Raw genomic sequence first — 17,738 nt, forward strand, 5'->3', positions numbered from 1 at the left:
GTTCCCGTCCTCAAAAAAAACTTAAAATTTGATCATTTCGCGTCGTAGTTTGTGTAGGGACGGCAAATAAATGTACAAAAAAGCGTGATGCACGAGCAGAGTTGTTGTTTTGCTCATTAACCCACTGCTTTTTTACGTTCCCGTTGCCGTTACAGTCGTAGTTTCGTAAGGTCCCTAATGTTGCATCCGTTTGCACGGGGCTTTACTCTCGTTCTAAACTATGCTGGTCAAGGTACTTACAGTCTACGTAGTTAGGATGTTCCCTGAGAATGTTCTTGTACAGTGCTTCTGCTTTGTCAAACTCACACATGGCCTCGTGCAGGCGAGATAAGTTGTAAGTTGTGGTGACAGATATGGCATTGTAATAACTCTCATCAGCTTGGCTCTCCTGCTTGCATCTCTCAAGAGATGACTCATAGAACCTCTGAAAATAAGAACATTTACATGCCGTTAAAAGGCAGATAAATAAGGCTATATAAAGAGTGCTTTAAGGTAATAGTATACCAATACTGTTAAAAGCAAAGGATCTACTTATAAATAAAACGCTATCAATGAAACTGTTAATAAATAGAAGAAACATACTGCTTGCAAAGTCATCAGGATTGCCCCTTCTAAAACCCTATACCACTGGGAGAAAAGGATCAACAAAATCATCTAATTCTCTTTAAATTATCATTCCAGCATTACTACAATTGGCGACACTTCACCCTAAAAGGGCTTCTTGACATTTTCCTGACTTCACAAGGGGAAAATATAGCTTTTCCTCCCCCATCCCCTCTATGCAATGTTGTGCTGCTGTTCAAGCTACCTACAGAAAACAACAAACACCCCAACTTTGAATGGAGGGGACGGGGGGGGGGGGGGATGTGTGGATTCTTTTGCTCTCTGAAGTTACCCTATTTGAGTAGAATGTCTCAACCATTTTGTCGCCGATTGTAGTTTACTGGTCTTTTACCTTGGCTTCATTTAGATTTCCAAGTCTAAAATGAAGTGCGCCCACATTGTTGAGAATCTCTGGGGGTACATCAGCCTTTACCTTCTCCTTCAGAAGACGGGACGCTGTACCATAGGCTTGCAAGGCAGACTGCAAAAACAATCCAGTAATAATTACAGTGTATCTCACTAGCCACAAGTTCCGCAAAAAAAGGATTTTAGTCCAGGAATATAAAAATGGCCCATACGGGGAGGCTCCGCCCAAAATGGGCCCCTTTTCCAGGCTTCAGGTATAAGTAGGTCGGGATTTCATCAGTTGACGCATATGAAAGGGTAGGGAAATCTGTCATTTTGGTTTGTAAAGGGGTCGAAAAGAGCCAACAGGCACATTTTATGGATGTGAAAGGATGTGAAGCACAATCGAGCATTTTTATAGAAATTGCACTATATGTGTCAATTATTATTATTATTATTACTATTATTATTATTATTATTATTACTATAAAAAAGGGTAAGGGTTTGGGCCTCGGGGTGGAGTCTCCCTGTATAAAACTTTGTTGAGTACCTCCCACCCCCGCCAGGTCTAAAACACACGAGTAAGGCTGATGTACCTGTACATCTGACTGTTCCAATATTCCAGCCAACTCAATCCAGGCTTCAACATCATCTGGGTACTCTTCTGTCACTTTCTTCAGATGGTTCTTTTCAAAATAGAATAAAGTATTAAAAAGTTTACTTTCGGGTCAACCCGGCTGGGTTGTTTAAAGCTGGGTTTAGATAACCCTAGGTTTGTGCGAAATTTAAATTCATATTTGAAAGTTTTAAAGGAAAATTCAGTTTAGTTCTTTTTGTCTACAATTTGGTGACTGGATGCTCTAAAAAAAATGGGGAAAATTTTCTGAGAAAATGCTTTTGAACAAAAGAAAAAGAAGCCCGCATTAAAGTTTAACCCAGGGTTAACTGTTTTTCTTCTGAATAAAACAAGGCAGAATCGCTTCTCAAAATTTTAAACAAGTAAGGATTCATTAAGGCATTGCCTCGACTTCATTTGTCTAACAAGCCATCGATCTCTTCCAAAACAAAACGTTATCTTCTCTGTTTTCAAGGCAGGTGCAAAAGATGTTATATTGTCTCACATGTAAGGTATAATGTACATGCAAATTACTTGAAATACTGTATGTGATATTGCATGCAGTAGCCTTTGTCCACCCTGATACCATTTTGCAGAGTAAGGACTGGAATAATCAGTTCATAAAGCCCTTCATGAACTCTGGTTAAGTGCTATCTTGTCCTCTTCTCTCGGGCTTGTCACCTTCTTGTGATGGTGAAGCTTGCAAGTTAAACGATTCCATGAGCTATGGCAGCAGGGTTTCATCCCTGATTGGTTTTACCATGCCAGACTGGTTAACAGTGAAAGGTCAGACTAAGGACAACCCAGTTTAAGGTTTAGTCAGGAGCAAATCACCCCTCAATGAAAAAAAAAACAGGATCCTTGTCCACACTGGGGAAAAGAAGCTAATAATGATGATGATGATGCCAGATTCTCTTTTCATACCGCATTATGTTCATTTGTGAAACAGGGAGAATTCAACTTGAGATCATCACTGAGTCACAACTTCAATACTGTAGAGCTGTAACATCTGCAATAGTTCTGGAATAGTTTGTTCAGGGCTGGACAGGTTCCAGATTATAACATGAATGGTTGTGCACAATGTTATAACAGGTGTCCAAGCCACAAGAAAATCTAATACTCTTGACTGAAGACCACTATGATAGAGTGAACATGTAAGTTTATAGAAGATTCAGCAGTACAATGCTTTTTATATTACGTACCCATTTAGATAAGTTCTCACCTTGGCAGTTTCTCTTTTGTCCAGGTCTGTTGATGTACTGTACAGGGATCCTAAGATTTTAAGTGTCTCGTAGTTACCAGGTGTTGCTTTCAGGACCTTCTCAAAACACTGGGCAGCCTGTGCAAAAATATAACAGGACAAACAAAATATTAAAAATGCAGGAAGAGGCAAGATGTAGAAGTTGAACACTATTGTACAGTTGAACTAGCACCCTTGGGCGAAGGGGCAAGAAGCTGCCGCTTATAAAAGGTTGGCCTCTTAAAGGCATTGCTTACAGTTATGTGTAATTACTGACAATCTTGTTCACCAAGACTCAGGTAACTCAGTGTGCAAAGAAAGGCATGTCTGATAGTCCTGGGCTAGTGGATTTTGCTACATTTATTAGGATATTGAATTCTGTTCTTAAGTTGCCCAATGGGCAAGTGAAGTTTTTGGGGGAATTTAAATTACAGAAGAACTGTAATCAATCATGCTCATCAAAATTTTGGGGGGGCTTGTTAAAATAACTGTTAAGCTAATACATGCCAGTTACAGCTTGCCCAAATCTCACTTTTTTGCATCTTCTAACTGGCTGGCTAAATAGAGGGTGTTCACTTAATCAATAAAGGTTCAACTTGATGATAATTATGTACATTGGAAATCCACCTTACAACCACCCCACTTTATATAAGACCACCTCGTTATTAGGACCATATCCTTTCAATCCTAACTTCAAGATCACTGACAGAGTCTTTTATTATTTTGAAGACCCTGTCAATGTGACCACCTTGTTATTATGACCAGGATTTTATGGCCAAATGGTGGTCACATTAAGGTATCATCCAGGGTAAAAACCCATCATTTTTCGAAATTTTCAATTTTTAGATGATTAAGTAGAGCTCATCAAGAGCTTTCTTTTAAAAAAAATTCCAGAAAAAAATGTTTTTTCTGTGCGGACTTATGGAGCGCAAAAGTTTTTTCTATGCTAATTATTTTAATTGATCGTTGACAAGTCCTGTCATACTTCATACGCATGCCGCTGTTGAACCAAGCTAATCACGCAATTTGACAGAAATCGTGGTTTACAAGTATAGAGCTCACTGTTTTTCCCTGGATTTTGGAAGTGAATGCCTCCAAAGAAGAAAAAAGAGTTTGTCCGTTTTCGTCCTTGACTCCAAGACGAAAGAAGACGACAAAGTATGTGGGTTTCGAAATTAGCAGAGAGTGACAAGGGCTCCTACTACAATCAAGAAAAATAGCTAAAAGATGACAAAGCTTCTGAAAAACCCATTGAAACCACCGCAAATTCGCGACCGGTCCCGCGCCATATAAAAATCGGACGAAGGACCTTTTTTGAAAGTCTATTGTAGCGGGAGAGCAGCTTCAAGAAAAACTCCAGGAAGCGGTTTGTTGTCGATTTTTCCAGCGAAGTGTCGAACTTTTAGAAAATGTATAGAGTAAAAGTTGGCCTGGCTCAAAATTAAAACTGCCCGTCGCATATAACTAAAGATGCTTTCTCGACAATAGAAGGATCGAACAGAGCAGAGCGTTCGAAATAAATTGTTCATCTGTTGTTGGGTTTCGTTTGTAACCTTTTCCTGCTGTGTCACTAGTGTTGTCCCTTTTCTGGTATGCATCAACATTGACAGCTTTGGTGTTATAATCTGTTTTTTACAATTATTCACCGAAGTGGAGGTGGCTAGTCCTGGATATTTACCGAACTGCGAAGCAGTGAGGTAAATATCCACGACTAGCCACCGACACTGAGGTGAATAATTGTTTTAGTATATACTAAAACAGTGAGATAATTGAGCACAAAAGCGACTATTTTTAACTCAAATACTGTTGCCAACGATTACAATTTTAGCGCGTAATGACCGGGCGGCCGCGGCCGTCGCTTTTTCTTGCCGGCAACTAAAACTTTTGAAGGCATTTGTTTAGCTCTTGCGGGGAAATTTCTTCAAAAGGAGTTGTGAATTCTTTTTGTATTTAAAATCATTCTATAAAAAAAGATTATTAAATTTAGTTTTAAGCTTATTTATGAACAACTCAACTAAATAAAGTAAGCAAGACTTAAGCTTCATTTGCAATTGTAAACAAAAAACTTTTTCACCGGTTTTATCGATAAATTCGGGTCAAAAAGACAAAGCTTTACCTGTTAAAACTTCCAATCCGAACTTCGTCACCTTCTTCGTGTATTTCGGAAACAGCTTGCTTGATTAGTTGTGAAATTTCTTTGTTTGTTTACGGCAGCAAACCGGGAAGGCATTTTGCTTGCAACTTACACGAGTTTTATATAACCTCGTCACGGGCAATACGCCGCCAAAAATCTTTTTCCCCTGTTTTCTCGAAATGAAAATCAGAGCAAGTTGAGGGTACGTTTTAAACTCCAAGTCGGCAACCCGTGAACCAATTTGGCTGAAATTTGGCCAACTTACTGTCAGATAGTTTTTCTAAAAAACCGTGTCTGCGAATTTTGATTTCTTTTTTCGTTTTCGAGTAAGAGTATTTTTTTCACAGGTAGTGCTAATGATTTGCTATCCCTAACTTCAACTTCTTATAACAAAAGAACAAAACCACTTGACAAAAATCTGAGACACGGTTTTTTAGTCAAACGTGTTAAGAAGCGAATGCGATCTTAATTGGCTTCTTCCGTTTATTTTTGGCTGGCCTGGACTTAAATTTACAGCGACACTCACTTTCACAAAAAGCTTCTCATTTCTGAATCGCGTTAATATTTTGATTTTTTAAAAGGAATAAGCAATAATCTGGAACTATTAAGCTTTCAGAAAATGTACGGTTTATGGGGGTATTTATTAAAAGCAAAAGCGCTAGCGCCGATCAACGCGGGGAGGGTGTTTAAGGGTGGATGATACCTTAACAAAGTTCCACTGTAAATCTATTTCAGGTTATACTCACATTGTTTGTGTCGCCTCTTGCAATGTACATTTGTCCAAGACCAAAATGAGGAAGAATGAAGTTAGGTGATGCAAACTGTGTGGCTTGATAGTAGTACTGAAATGCCTGGTCATAATCACCCTTAAATTGAACAGCACAACCATGAAGAAACATACCAAAATAATAATTTTTATTTCACTTGCAAGATAATGAGTTTAATCAAACTGGGCAGAAACAAAACATTACTGCAGACTACCCTCCCTCAAGGGACCATATCACAAACATAAGAAGTAACTTGTCTTGATGTTTTTTGTTTTATTTTGTTTTGATTTTTTTGCCACAGGGCTTAACACAACAAGCAGCCATATAATCTGGATTTTTTTGAGAAAGCTAGGGAAAATCCCCACTTGATCAGCTTTGATAGCTTGTGACTGGAATTCACCACAGCAATTGAAAATTATTATGTTTGACAGAAGCTCATGGAGATATCTAGTGCTGTCCACTGATGTCAATGCTGTCAATGGGAACTGGAAAGTGGTCATAGGAAGTTGGAACAACTTACTTGGACATGAAAGGCTCTAGCTATTTGATAGCAACTCTCTGCCTGCATGGCCTCTACTTCAGTACCATGAAATGCATGAAGAGCCAAATGCTGGACTTTGTTATATTCCTGTCAGAGAATATTGTTGAACAGTTAACTAAGTTCTCTAAGATGATCATTCATGGAGGTAAGAGCAGGGCTCACAGAAAATCCCCTGCGGTAGTCTGGGACAAGTAGATTTTCTTGCTGAGCAAGTACATTACTTTACTTTATTGAATTTGTTGCATGTTATCAGTTAATAGGTACATAAAAATATAAAATACATTAGATAAAGAAAAAAAGTAAAATAAAAATGAATTAATAAATAAATAATGCAACTGGAGCAGGAGACAGGACAATGTCTCTGTTGATATCCTGCCCCAAGAACCAAACAGAATACAATAAATAATAGACACCCCTTCCCCCCAACCTCAACCACCCTTTGCCCGTCTCCCCTTAAACGGACACATAAGTATCACCCTATTCCCAACTGGCTGGGAGGACATAAGATAGAGTGTATTGTGAGTGTAAATATCTAACATCCTTTTCTTCAAACTACAAGGCGACTGATTCGTTGTAAGAGTATGCACCATACTGTTTACATGTACCTTCTTAAAAAAGAAATGGTTTGCCAGATGATTGAGAACCATAGGATTGGAGCTGTCCAGTGTATATGCTCTTGACAACAGTTGAACCCCATTTTTAATAGAGTCCACCTATGATAAAACAAAGATTTAAACATGCATTAATAATACTGTAATAAGCTAGACACAATATACCTACATCAGAGTTTCCAACCCTGTCAACTAAAGAAAGGGAGGTTTTTAGGAGCAGCATATCTGTTCCCTTGAGCCTCTCCATTTTATGATATGTGCCTCTAAGATGCCATTTCCTGCATTTTGAGTTCAAAGTCAATGCGCAACCACACCGAAAATTATCGCAGGCACATGCTTGGATGCCAAAAGGTATAAAAAATGGCTTAGCAACCACAGAAAAATGGCAAAGATTCATTCTAAAAGACTGGTTAAACAAAGAAAACATTATATTTCTTTAGCTTGGAAAAGTTTCAGAAACTGGGAGAATATTCAGCGAAAACAGGAGGCCAGAAATATTTGCCAAAAATGGGAGGTTTCAGGCCAGATTGGGAGGGTTGGAATCTCTGCTACATGTAGTTAACTAAGGTCCCGTTTATAATTATGGAGGAAAGTTGCCCGAGATAAAAGGGTCACCCGCCTACACGAGCTACTCTTGGCGAGCCAACTTTTCATACATGTACATTTCCTTACAAAACATGGCAAACCATTTAGTGTACATGAGAAACAAAAAGTTGGCTTAGCTAGAAGGGTAACTTGCCTAGCCAGATCACCTGTCACCCTACTATAGCAACAACAACAACAAATGTTTATTTGATTTGCAAATAATTTAGGACTATGTCCCCAACAATTAGCAGAGCTATTCCAGGTGGGCAACAACTTTTCTGCATATAAACACTTTGGCTTGACCAACCAGAAGGAAGGGTGACCCTTCTACTTGGGACAGAACAGAATCCAAGATAATTTTTTTCTGATTTCAGTAAGAGATGGTAGGAAATGAATGCTAAACGAACCACTCCTACCTTTTTTGAGTTCAATTCAAGGATAGCAAGCCCTGTCATTGCTCCTGTACAATGTGAGTCTAAACTAAGAGCTCTCTCGAAAGCCAACCTGGAAGAGTAACAGAAGCAGTATTAGATCATGGTTCTTATATCTAACGGGCATGCATCTATGATTGCCCAGCATTAAGCCACTGATACAATGAGGTAAATCTTCTTGCTTAGGGAACAACAGTCAGTCAAAGATCAGAGGTCAGACTCCCAGGTTCTGATCTTCTAAGGACGGGCATTTTAAGTGTGATACTAAATGTACTCCATCTTCACCCAGCCTGCTTGCTGACACATCTTACATGCATACCTTGTAGTTACTCAGTTTAAAAATCATGGACACATTTTGTTGCAAACTCTTCTTACAGGTATTATATACAGTGAAACCTGTTTAAAGCAGACCCCCAATTGAGTGGGCACCCTCTATTAGGCAGACACTAAGCCGGGTCCCAAAATGAACGTCTGATATTTCCCTTTATAACAAACCCCTATTCAGTGGACCCAGATACTAAAATAAGTTGTATTTGGCTAATTGCTATTGTTAAAAACCTCTCTTAAGTGGACACCGGACTGAATTGACAACAGTAGTGTTGGAATATGTGCTTGACATAAGAACTGAGGTCAGTGGATGTTTTTACATTTACAAAGAAATTAAAGTTGGTAATGAAAGGTAATGAACTTAAACTCTGATAGCTTCTTTAACAACATGCAACTTTATCACAGTACAGAGTAACCCCTAAATGTCGATCGTTAACAAACATGGCACAATTTTTACAACCTCTATTACGTGGACACCCTCTATTAAGTGGACACTTGGGAAGGTCCCGAAGGTGTCTGCTTAATAGAGGTTTTACTGTAGTTGATTTGTTCTAAAGCAACAACTAGAGTCATTATTTATTATTGGAAACATAATTATTCTTCTGATGAAAAATGTGACCTCTCATGAGAAAAAGTTCCTTACGTTTTCGTGTGAGAGGTCACAAATATTTATGCACACAGGCATGTAGATAATACACTGTCAGTCCATATTTAAATAGATATTTCTTACCTTGCTTTATCCATTTTGCCAAGCTTAACAAAGCAGTGCCCCATTCCTAACCGGACAGATGCTGTGGGATAACATGAAGAGCTAGTCATGTGCATGTAATGGGTGTATCTTTGTAGCAGCATTTTCAAAGTTAAATACCATAAAACCCTTACTGTACAATACTCAAACCAGCACAAATAAAAAAAACCAACACAATGTAAGTTGCCACCCTCTCGCAAGACGCGAATTGCATTGTGTGCGATCTTTCGGCAAACAAATGTCATGATTAAATGCAGTGGCAAATATCAATCACTAAAATCCAAAAACTAAACAGTGTGCTAATGACAATTTAACACAAAGCTTCTCAAGAGAAACTTAGTGCAAAACCTAACGCCTGTTTTCCTCAGTCTTTGAGGTACCCCTAGGTGAAAATTTTGCTGATTTCTCGCTGGATTTATGCCAAAAATTGCCGCTTCAATGATTCTCTCGCTATGCAATTCTAATAGCGTGCCACGAGAACCCCGTAGTGTGCGATGCAATTCTCATCCACAGGAAACAAGACGCGACCGGTAACTTACTTTTGAGTGGTACTGTATAATATTATAACAACAAACATCTGCTGGTATAACAAATGACATTCTTCAGCATACTTGTAGCAAAATTGTGGAACAAGATCTGAGCGCACAAAAGTATAATATTTTCACAGAGCTGTCACAGTGCTGTGGTGTACATACAGCTGTAACCTGCACCACAGATGAAACTACAGCTGTACATTTTTCGTAAACTCTGGTTAAGTCCGTCTGGGAAACAGCGCTGAAATCCATGTTCTGGGCCCCACCTGTGTACCAGGATTTGAGTATGCACCATGATTGGCCTGTTAAAAAGCCATTGTCGATTTGCCAGTCAGGTTGAAAGGAAATTTGAAACACTTTTCTGGTAATTTGTTGAGTCTGTTGGAGGCCTAGAAAAAGGATTTCAGTCCTGCTTCATTACCAACCGAGGTTGAATCACATCTGTGACATACAGGCTATGGTGTACAATTTTATACTAGGAATATATTCGACACATGGTCAGTATTGATAAATATAACCAGCAGATCTCTCATTTTCACATCACTAGCCTAAAAATTTCTCTTATTTATTTACATGTACTGTAAACTGTATCAGACAATCCTTACCTGGACAATTTGGATTTGTTCTCAATGCCTTTTTGTAATATGCAAGAGATCCCTTGTAGTCCCTCTTGTTAAATGATATACAGGCTTTTCCTGCAAGCAATACAAAACATTTTTGTGAAGACAATCATGCTTGTAACTTGTAACTCATTCTCAATTTTTTGTTAAAAATGCTATTTGAAGCTAGTCAAGCCCATTTCTGGTCACAATCTGCCCAAAACAGTGCCATTTCTTTTCCTGATAATAAATAAAAATTACAGCATCTGAATATTGCCATGCAGTTTTGGTTGTCCATAATTTTACTGTACTACTTAACCCTTTGAGCCCCAGCATCAACATGCATCTTCTCTACACTGTTCTTCATACATTCCTTATGGTACTGCTTGAGAGAATTATTTGTTCTAACATCACAACATTTTATCTTTGCTGATCATTTCCTTCCTTCTCATGACCTGTCTGTTTGATCAGGAAGTGTTATTTTTGGGAGAAATGGGATGTAGGTCACTATTGGGGCTTAAAGGGTTAAGAGGTCAGTGCACAATCCCCATGTACAACCTGTAACATGGATTTCCATGAAATTTACAAACCTTGCTTTGCAAGGAATTAACATGCTCAGGAAGAAGAAACAATCTAATTTCAGAAAGAAAAAATTGAACCTCTAATCAGCCAGCTTTATTTCCACTAAGAAAAAAGATGGTGCAGAAGGTATTTTGTTACCTACCTAACAAAGCTGGGATGTTGTTTCCTGACTGTTGTTTACACAAAAAGAACAAAAATGATAGTTATAATACAGTCATGTAAGCATGAGTACAACAGCTGCTTGAAAGACGCAAAATAATTCATGGCATGGGTCCTGTAGGACGCAAAGATCGATCAATCAATCTGAACATGTGTATTTGTAGAAATATTCAGTTTGTGTCATGTCTGTGGCAGTTATTATGGCTGTTGTTGAATGATGCATTTTTCTTTTAGCCTTTGTTGTGCTTTAAAATAGAAGGACTATATTTTAATTTCAGTATACTGAAATACAGGGTTTTGGAGTCGGTCTTCAGATTAACTGTCTGGTTACGTAAAGGCCCAAGCATTTCAATTTAGGACTCCTTGATTTTTAACTGAGACTCAATGTTTATTGACAGGGACTCATGATTTTTCACAAGATGAGTCCCAGGACTCACCATAACTATTTGTAACAAAATCACTTTAGATGATCATTTTATTTATTCTCATTACCGGTACCTTAACAGGGACGTAACTAAGGAAAAGGTGAACAGGCTTTTTTATTAGTCAAGCCGGCATTTTTAATCATCTCTAAAATTCCCCTGTCTTTGTTTTCATTTGCAATTTGAGCTCTTTTTCAGCTGGTGAAATTAGGTGGCAGCCAGCTCTTAGCAACATCCCTGCCTTTTCTTTTGATCTGACATTGTTAGGTGAAAATTGATGTTTATCACTCTCTAAAAAGTTTTAAGTCACTACAGTACTCTAAGCAACACTTCTGAACCCATCATGCTGAATAAAAAACAACAGACTGCAGATCCACGGAAGGGGCCCGGGGGTCCATGCTTCCGCCTTATTTTTAGACCAAACTGGGACCCTGAAGGGCCAAAAAAATTTTTTTGGAGCCCCCCCCCCCCTTATCTAAGGGTCTAGATGACTGCCCCCCATTATCACAAGGTCTGGATCCAGCACTGAACATTATAAGCCTCCTCAAGGACTACAGCACCCTACTACAATAATTTATAAAATAACTGAGATAGTACGCGTGATCTGATTGGTCAAAAACCTATGGTTTATTATACCGGTAAACCCATAGAAAAAGGCTTCCGGACCACGAGCCATAAACAAAACCGGCTACTGATCTGCAAACAATGATTTTAGAAAGGCTAAAAAACAGAACAAGCTAGTTACCCAGCCCTTCTTAATATCAAAAGTGTTGGTTTCCACATTTTATTACTGCCATAGCTTTAGGAGTAATAAAGTACAAAGCTGGAAAGCAGTTTACATTTCACGACGATGCCAAATCGCAGAGAAAGACAACAACTGTGTGAATTACTGGTGTAGAAAGTCTCAAGGAAAACTTAACCATTTGCCAACCAGCAACAAAACGGATAGTTTTAGCATTCTTGATTTATTTTACGTCAAAATTAAATTCGTTAATGAAAGAAATTGTTCCAAAAAGAGATCTCTGATCAAGATATGGTACAAAATCGGCCGCTGTAGGTTGTGAACAAGCTGCCAACGATGATGAAAGATGTCAGACTTTCGGGCTGGTTTTTTCCAACATTTGCACAAATCATTCGGTGATATCGATGCCATAACCTACCTCAAACCACCTGACTTTACAAATCGACAAATATAAACGCCAATATGTGGCTACGGCAAAGAAACCTTTCTCCGCCACTGACACATTTCCATCGGTCGCTGTACGTGCACATAAAGTTACATGCGACAACTTTGCAAATGCAGCCACGTCGTAACCGCAGAATTTCTTGATCATAACAAAGTCCAGAAAACAGATCTTACCACTGCGGCTTGTAAAATGTGAATGAAGTCCTCCATTACAATAGCTGCCAGTTCTGTCTGTAGGCACGAAATTCTTACGGATCGACTCAACAAAATACAGCTGCGTACAGTCTGATGTTCAATTAATTTCTACTTCTGTAGTAAACAAACCATGAACGTATTCTTTCATTGGACGTTCGCTTGAATAAAGGTTGACTTTTCCTGTAAAACAGCTTTCATAACTTATCATGTAATGAGTGCAAAAACTCGTGTTTTGAAGTGCTGCTGTTTGTTGTTTGACTGAACTGAGTTTTGAGAAAGTTCACCGCCATTAAATCGTGAGTCATGATTGGCTTATGATGACTTTAGAGAGAAGACATGACTTGATCACGGTACTAAAACCATATTTTTTACCTAAAAGACTCCATTCTACTAAAAGTTATTTTATAAAAGCAATAGACCACACTTTCTATGGGTTTACCGGCGTGATAACCCACGCGGGATGTTGGGAGAACACGAGAAAAGCTTGTAAATCACGAGCCGAAGGCGAGTGATTTACAAGCTTTTCGAGTGTTCTCCCAACATCCCGCGTGGGTTATCACGCCGGTAAACCCATAGAAAGTGTGGTCTATTGCTTAAATATAAATGTAATTATGCCCTCACATTAAGAATAATGCATGAACCTGTGTGCACTTGCCAGCAGTCTTTGTTCATGTAGGGTGAGAATAACATTTAAAAGACAAAATTAATCACAACAAAATTGTCTTACCTGAGCCAACACAAAGTTGAACTGTGCATCTGCCTGTTCCATTTTATCTCCTTCCAGGAGACAGAAGTATGCCCTGCCAAGCAAGTGATTCTGAAAAGAAAATCCAGAAAGAGAACACGAGGTATGGTGTACAAAAATGTACAGTAAGCAGGTTCAGATGGGGCTCTGGCATGGCCTTTTGCTTTAGTGCATGTAACAGCCATCATACAAGGGATAAATCAACAGACATCCTCTATTCACATCTTTGGGTACTTTTATTTGGAAATCAAAACAGTCAAACGCCATTAACGACTGCCAGAGTGGATGTTGTTACACTTTGTGAGTCTGCGTACAAAATCCTATAGCGGTCCCTATTCAAATGAAACCTCTTGGAACTACTTTCCTTTAAGCATGTCAAAGGATAAAATTTGGAAATTTCGGGGAATTTTGACTTTGGCTGCTTTTGGGAGTAAAGCAGCCACCATCAAGGAAGAGACAAGTTAGTGACTTCTTAACAAAGGTTGATCATGTAGCAGATGTTATGTCTAAGAACTCCAGATGTTGAATGGTCACTAAATAGATGGTAGGTACATGTAATGTACATTGTAGGTTTAACTGTGTTTACATGTATTATAATCAACTCTGTCTTAACAGACACCTCTATAAAATGGACACCCTGGAAAAACAAAAACCTGGAGTTGGTCATGTACTCCCTTTATTTGACTCTGTGCTATGAGACGGACATCTTTCTAAGATGGACATATTTGCATGTAGTGCCAGTCCCAAACATGTCTGTGTTAGAGAGAGGTGGTTCTAATGATGTCTGACTTCCACAAGAAGCACAACTCCAAAAATAAATTTTGACAAAATCCTCTTTCAATCTATATTTGGACTTCTTTGTTTTTATTGGGAAAGTTCAAAATTTGCAAGTACATGTACATGTATAATTTGAAACTGCTACAACTACAGTGTACTTGCAAAACCTGTTGGCGTTACAGTTACAGTCAAAGCAGGTCAAGCGTACCCCCCAAGATTCTATTAATGATCGATTATTAGAAAAATGTATCCGTTAGTCATTCCCGGTACTGGTGTCAAATTCAAATTGGCATTCCTCCATGCGTAATGAGCAGTGAATATTTTACGAGAACTTCTCTGTATTTGGTCAGATTGAAAATCTTTGAATGGATTGAAGTTCTTAGAAGATATTTACATCAAATTCAGGGAAACTGAGCTGGTAGAAATTTCATAACTGAATCGCGTGTGAATTCACCGCCCATTATGCATGCAAGAATGCGGAGATGAATCTGAAATCTACAACTGCCAATGGATTCCACTTTCGAATAATATATTCATTAATGTAATTTTGGGGGGTACACATGACCTGGTTTGACTGTAAGTACAGTGACAGACTTTACCTGGTCATACATGATAATCTTGTCTGCTGTGGAATATAGTGATGTTGACTGAAATAAAAGAAGGACATAGCATCATAAAGCTTAAAGTTCTGAAGTGTTCCCATACTTGCACACTGTTCCTTTTTGCCCAAACCTTACTTCAATGTGCTTTAATATAGTTGTTGCATTACAGTTAAAAGCAGCTGAGAGAATGAACTAATCAGATGCATTGTTGATGCATGCAGACTAAGATACAGTATACAGATTGCACAAATGTACTACAACTGTAAATTTCAAGCCCTGAAGGTGTGTATGTTAAAAGTCAATACAAATAAGTATTGTCTTGATTCTCAACCTACAACTGTAGGGTAAACAAATTTACCCTAAAATCAAATTTGTATGTGTAATCAAATGGTGACGAGTGAAATTAGGGAATAATTTCACTTCCATTTTGTCCAAATCATAATTTCACAAGTATACCATTTGATTACCTATTAATATCATGGGTGACAAATTAGACTTATAACATGTACACACTCTAGTGGTTCAATTTAAGCCAATCCAGGAAGAAAGCTTTCCATTTCAAGTCCTGAGGGAAATGAGCCATGAGAGAACACGAGCCAGTGACTAAACCACAAGGGGCACTTATGTGTGAATTCTCACAATATCCCTGAAATGGACAGCTTGCTAAAAGGAAAAATAAGCCTTAAAGCAAGCCTATTGTTTTTGGGTATGATAATGATAGTTTGAACCTACGAAATAAAAATTAATTTGAACAAAGAATAAAATGGAACCACAACATCTACCCTGTATAGTCTGACCAGAAAGTTTCAAAGTACCTTTGTAAATAGTTCTTTTTTGGTCTCCTTGTTTCTCTCTTTCCTTGCTTGTTGGACATAAAAGGCAGCCAAGGTATCCAGGCATACCATCTGCCCCTTTTCACTGTCACGGTAATTACGATTGGCATCTGTTGTAAAAAAACAACAACAAAACAAAGAAAAAAAACATTTAATTTACAATACTTACCACTCAAAAATAAGTTACTACCTTCTTGTGAGACGAGAGTTTTGTCTTGAGAGAGTAGTGTGGCATCTTGAGAGATGTGAGTCTTATGTTCAGAGACTAAAGTCTCATCTTGAGAGAGGAGACTCTTGTCTTGTCAGAGCAAGGATCAAGCATGACCTTTGCAAATAGGGAATGTTCATGAGGTTAAGGGACCTGCTTATTCATATTTAGTATCTTAAGCATGGTGACTGGTACTCTAACCAGTGGAATGTGACCCATACATGTAATTTCAGACTTGCCTTAAGAGAATCATTACGATCATGGTTATAATGATTAAAATGATAAATTGACAATGATGATGAAAAAATTATAAATGACGCCTATTACATGTACAACAACAACAACAACATTATTATTGCTGTCGTACATGTTATTGGTGTCATCAATATCTAATAGTTATGATAAAAACAATGAAAATGTTGATAATGTCCTACATTCACCACTTTAGAAAAAGAAGAGGACTGGAACACTGCAGTTGTTTCTAGGAACATTATAGTGCAGTAGGCATCATACAAAGAAAATTGCATACATGTAGCTGATACAATGAAGGTATTTGACTTGCCTGTTCTTGCAGCTTCAAGAATTTTGACAAAATCATCAGATTTCCCTTGTTTGTAATACTGGAGCTGTAAGAGGAACAAATGTTAATCACTATCATAATACAGGAGAGCCTTTTGGAGGTAGTGAACAGATGTCCATTTGCAGTCAAACACCTTCCTGTTGTCTAGAGCTGCCACCCGATTTAGCCTGCTTAAGAGGTATTAAAAACCCTGAATTTTTCCAGTGGATAAATAATACCCACTTTGCAGCCGACATGCATCCTAAATAATGGACAGCATACTGAATAGGGATTTGTCATCCAGATCTCTAACTACAGTATAGTGTCTTTACTTACTTTGTTTCAGCTTACCTACAGAATTATTAAAATTCAATACTGAAGTAGTATTCCTATGGAGTTGGCATGTATAGAATATGCCTGACATATACTTTACATGTTCATCATGTACATGAAACTTAGGGAATATCTGCATTGTAGTAGCAAGACTAATTCGATGATGGATCTGTTTAGTAGAGGCAAACTCATTATTGCAGACTTCAGAGAGGCAAGCTGACAAAGTCAAAACAAGAACTTCCACATGAGTTCAAGACGGCAGCTACCTTTAAAAAGTTCAAATGACTGAGAAACACACAGTCAGATAGTTTCATTCTTTGAATTCCTTACGAGCCAAAGCAACTGTTCTCGTGATTTGGTGGATCTGATTTGATGGTAAAGGAACGAATTGACCGTAAACCGATTTGACTGATAGCAAGCATGATCACGGCCAGGCAATCAAAGGAACGACTGGAAACTTAATGAATTTTGCATCCTCTTTGTCAACAAGCAAATCCTATTAAAGTTAGACTGGTACGCTACAATTTTAAGCTCAAATCTGAACACCATTGACAGTGAACATCGGACAAAATATGTTCATATACCGCAAGCGTGATCCATATTTGAAGTTGGGCACTTTCTTGTCGTAGAATGTTTAGAACCTCATCTCCTTCGGGTAGCTGGTCAAACTGGAGCTCTATAACCTTAACAGAAAAAAGTACTCTCAGAATAAGAAGATTCCATGATTTTATTGAAAGAGCAAGTAAATTCTACTATACCTCGTCCTCTGTATCTCTCAGAGGTATCTCAATGGAAGTCGCCATCTTGAAAGTTGGCTTGGCGCAGTGGAATCGTCAAGTAATACTACACAAAATGTCTCTCACGGTCAGATGCTAAGGAACTGGGAAAGAGGGTAGTACTTGGTGTAAGACTGCCCAAAATGTCCCGGGCCACCGCCCATACTGTTAGTGCTGTAGTAGTACCTGTGGTACCTGCAGTAGCTGTGTAGTACCTGTAGTACCTGTAGTACCGGTAGTAGCCTTGTAGTAGCTGTAGTAGCCCTGTAGTACCTGTAGTA

At 38.4% G+C, this 17,738-nt stretch overlaps 1 protein-coding gene across 2 annotated transcripts in view; it reads right to left on the reverse strand.

Annotated features, from left to right (window-relative positions):
• Window positions 1-17,498, reverse strand: part of LOC140940645 (RNA polymerase-associated protein CTR9 homolog) — a 40,260-nt gene extending 22,762 nt beyond the window's left edge. Inside the window, exons 1-17 of one of the 2 annotated variants that reach the window (XM_073389635.1) lie at window positions 17,440-17,498; window positions 17,266-17,364; window positions 16,352-16,415; window positions 15,564-15,691; window positions 14,746-14,793; window positions 13,352-13,441; window positions 10,805-10,832; window positions 10,087-10,176; window positions 8,931-8,991; window positions 7,859-7,946; window positions 6,852-6,959; window positions 6,226-6,333; window positions 5,685-5,804; window positions 2,787-2,903; window positions 1,545-1,634; window positions 956-1,084; window positions 241-424 (exon numbers count right to left, since the gene is read on the reverse strand). In XM_073389635.1, the coding sequence (XP_073245736.1) occupies window positions 241-424; window positions 956-1,084; window positions 1,545-1,634; window positions 2,787-2,903; window positions 5,685-5,804; window positions 6,226-6,333; window positions 6,852-6,959; window positions 7,859-7,946; window positions 8,931-8,991; window positions 10,087-10,176; window positions 10,805-10,832; window positions 13,352-13,441; window positions 14,746-14,793; window positions 15,564-15,691; window positions 16,352-16,415; window positions 17,266-17,364; window positions 17,440-17,484 (1,597 nt within the window). In that variant the 5' untranslated portion in view covers window positions 17,485-17,498. The remainder of the gene's footprint in view (window positions 1-240; window positions 425-955; window positions 1,085-1,544; window positions 1,635-2,786; window positions 2,904-5,684; window positions 5,805-6,225; window positions 6,334-6,851; window positions 6,960-7,858; window positions 7,947-8,930; window positions 8,992-10,086; window positions 10,177-10,804; window positions 10,833-13,351; window positions 13,442-14,745; window positions 14,794-15,563; window positions 15,692-16,351; window positions 16,416-17,265; window positions 17,365-17,439) is intronic. The other variant, XM_073389636.1, reaches the window with a different exon arrangement.
• Window positions 17,499-17,738: the final 240 nt, after the last annotated feature.

The sequence above is a fragment of the Porites lutea genome, chromosome 6, assembly GCF_958299795.1.
Source record: "Porites lutea chromosome 6, jaPorLute2.1, whole genome shotgun sequence".
NCBI classification, from domain to species: Eukaryota; Metazoa; Cnidaria; class Anthozoa; order Scleractinia; family Poritidae; genus Porites; species Porites lutea.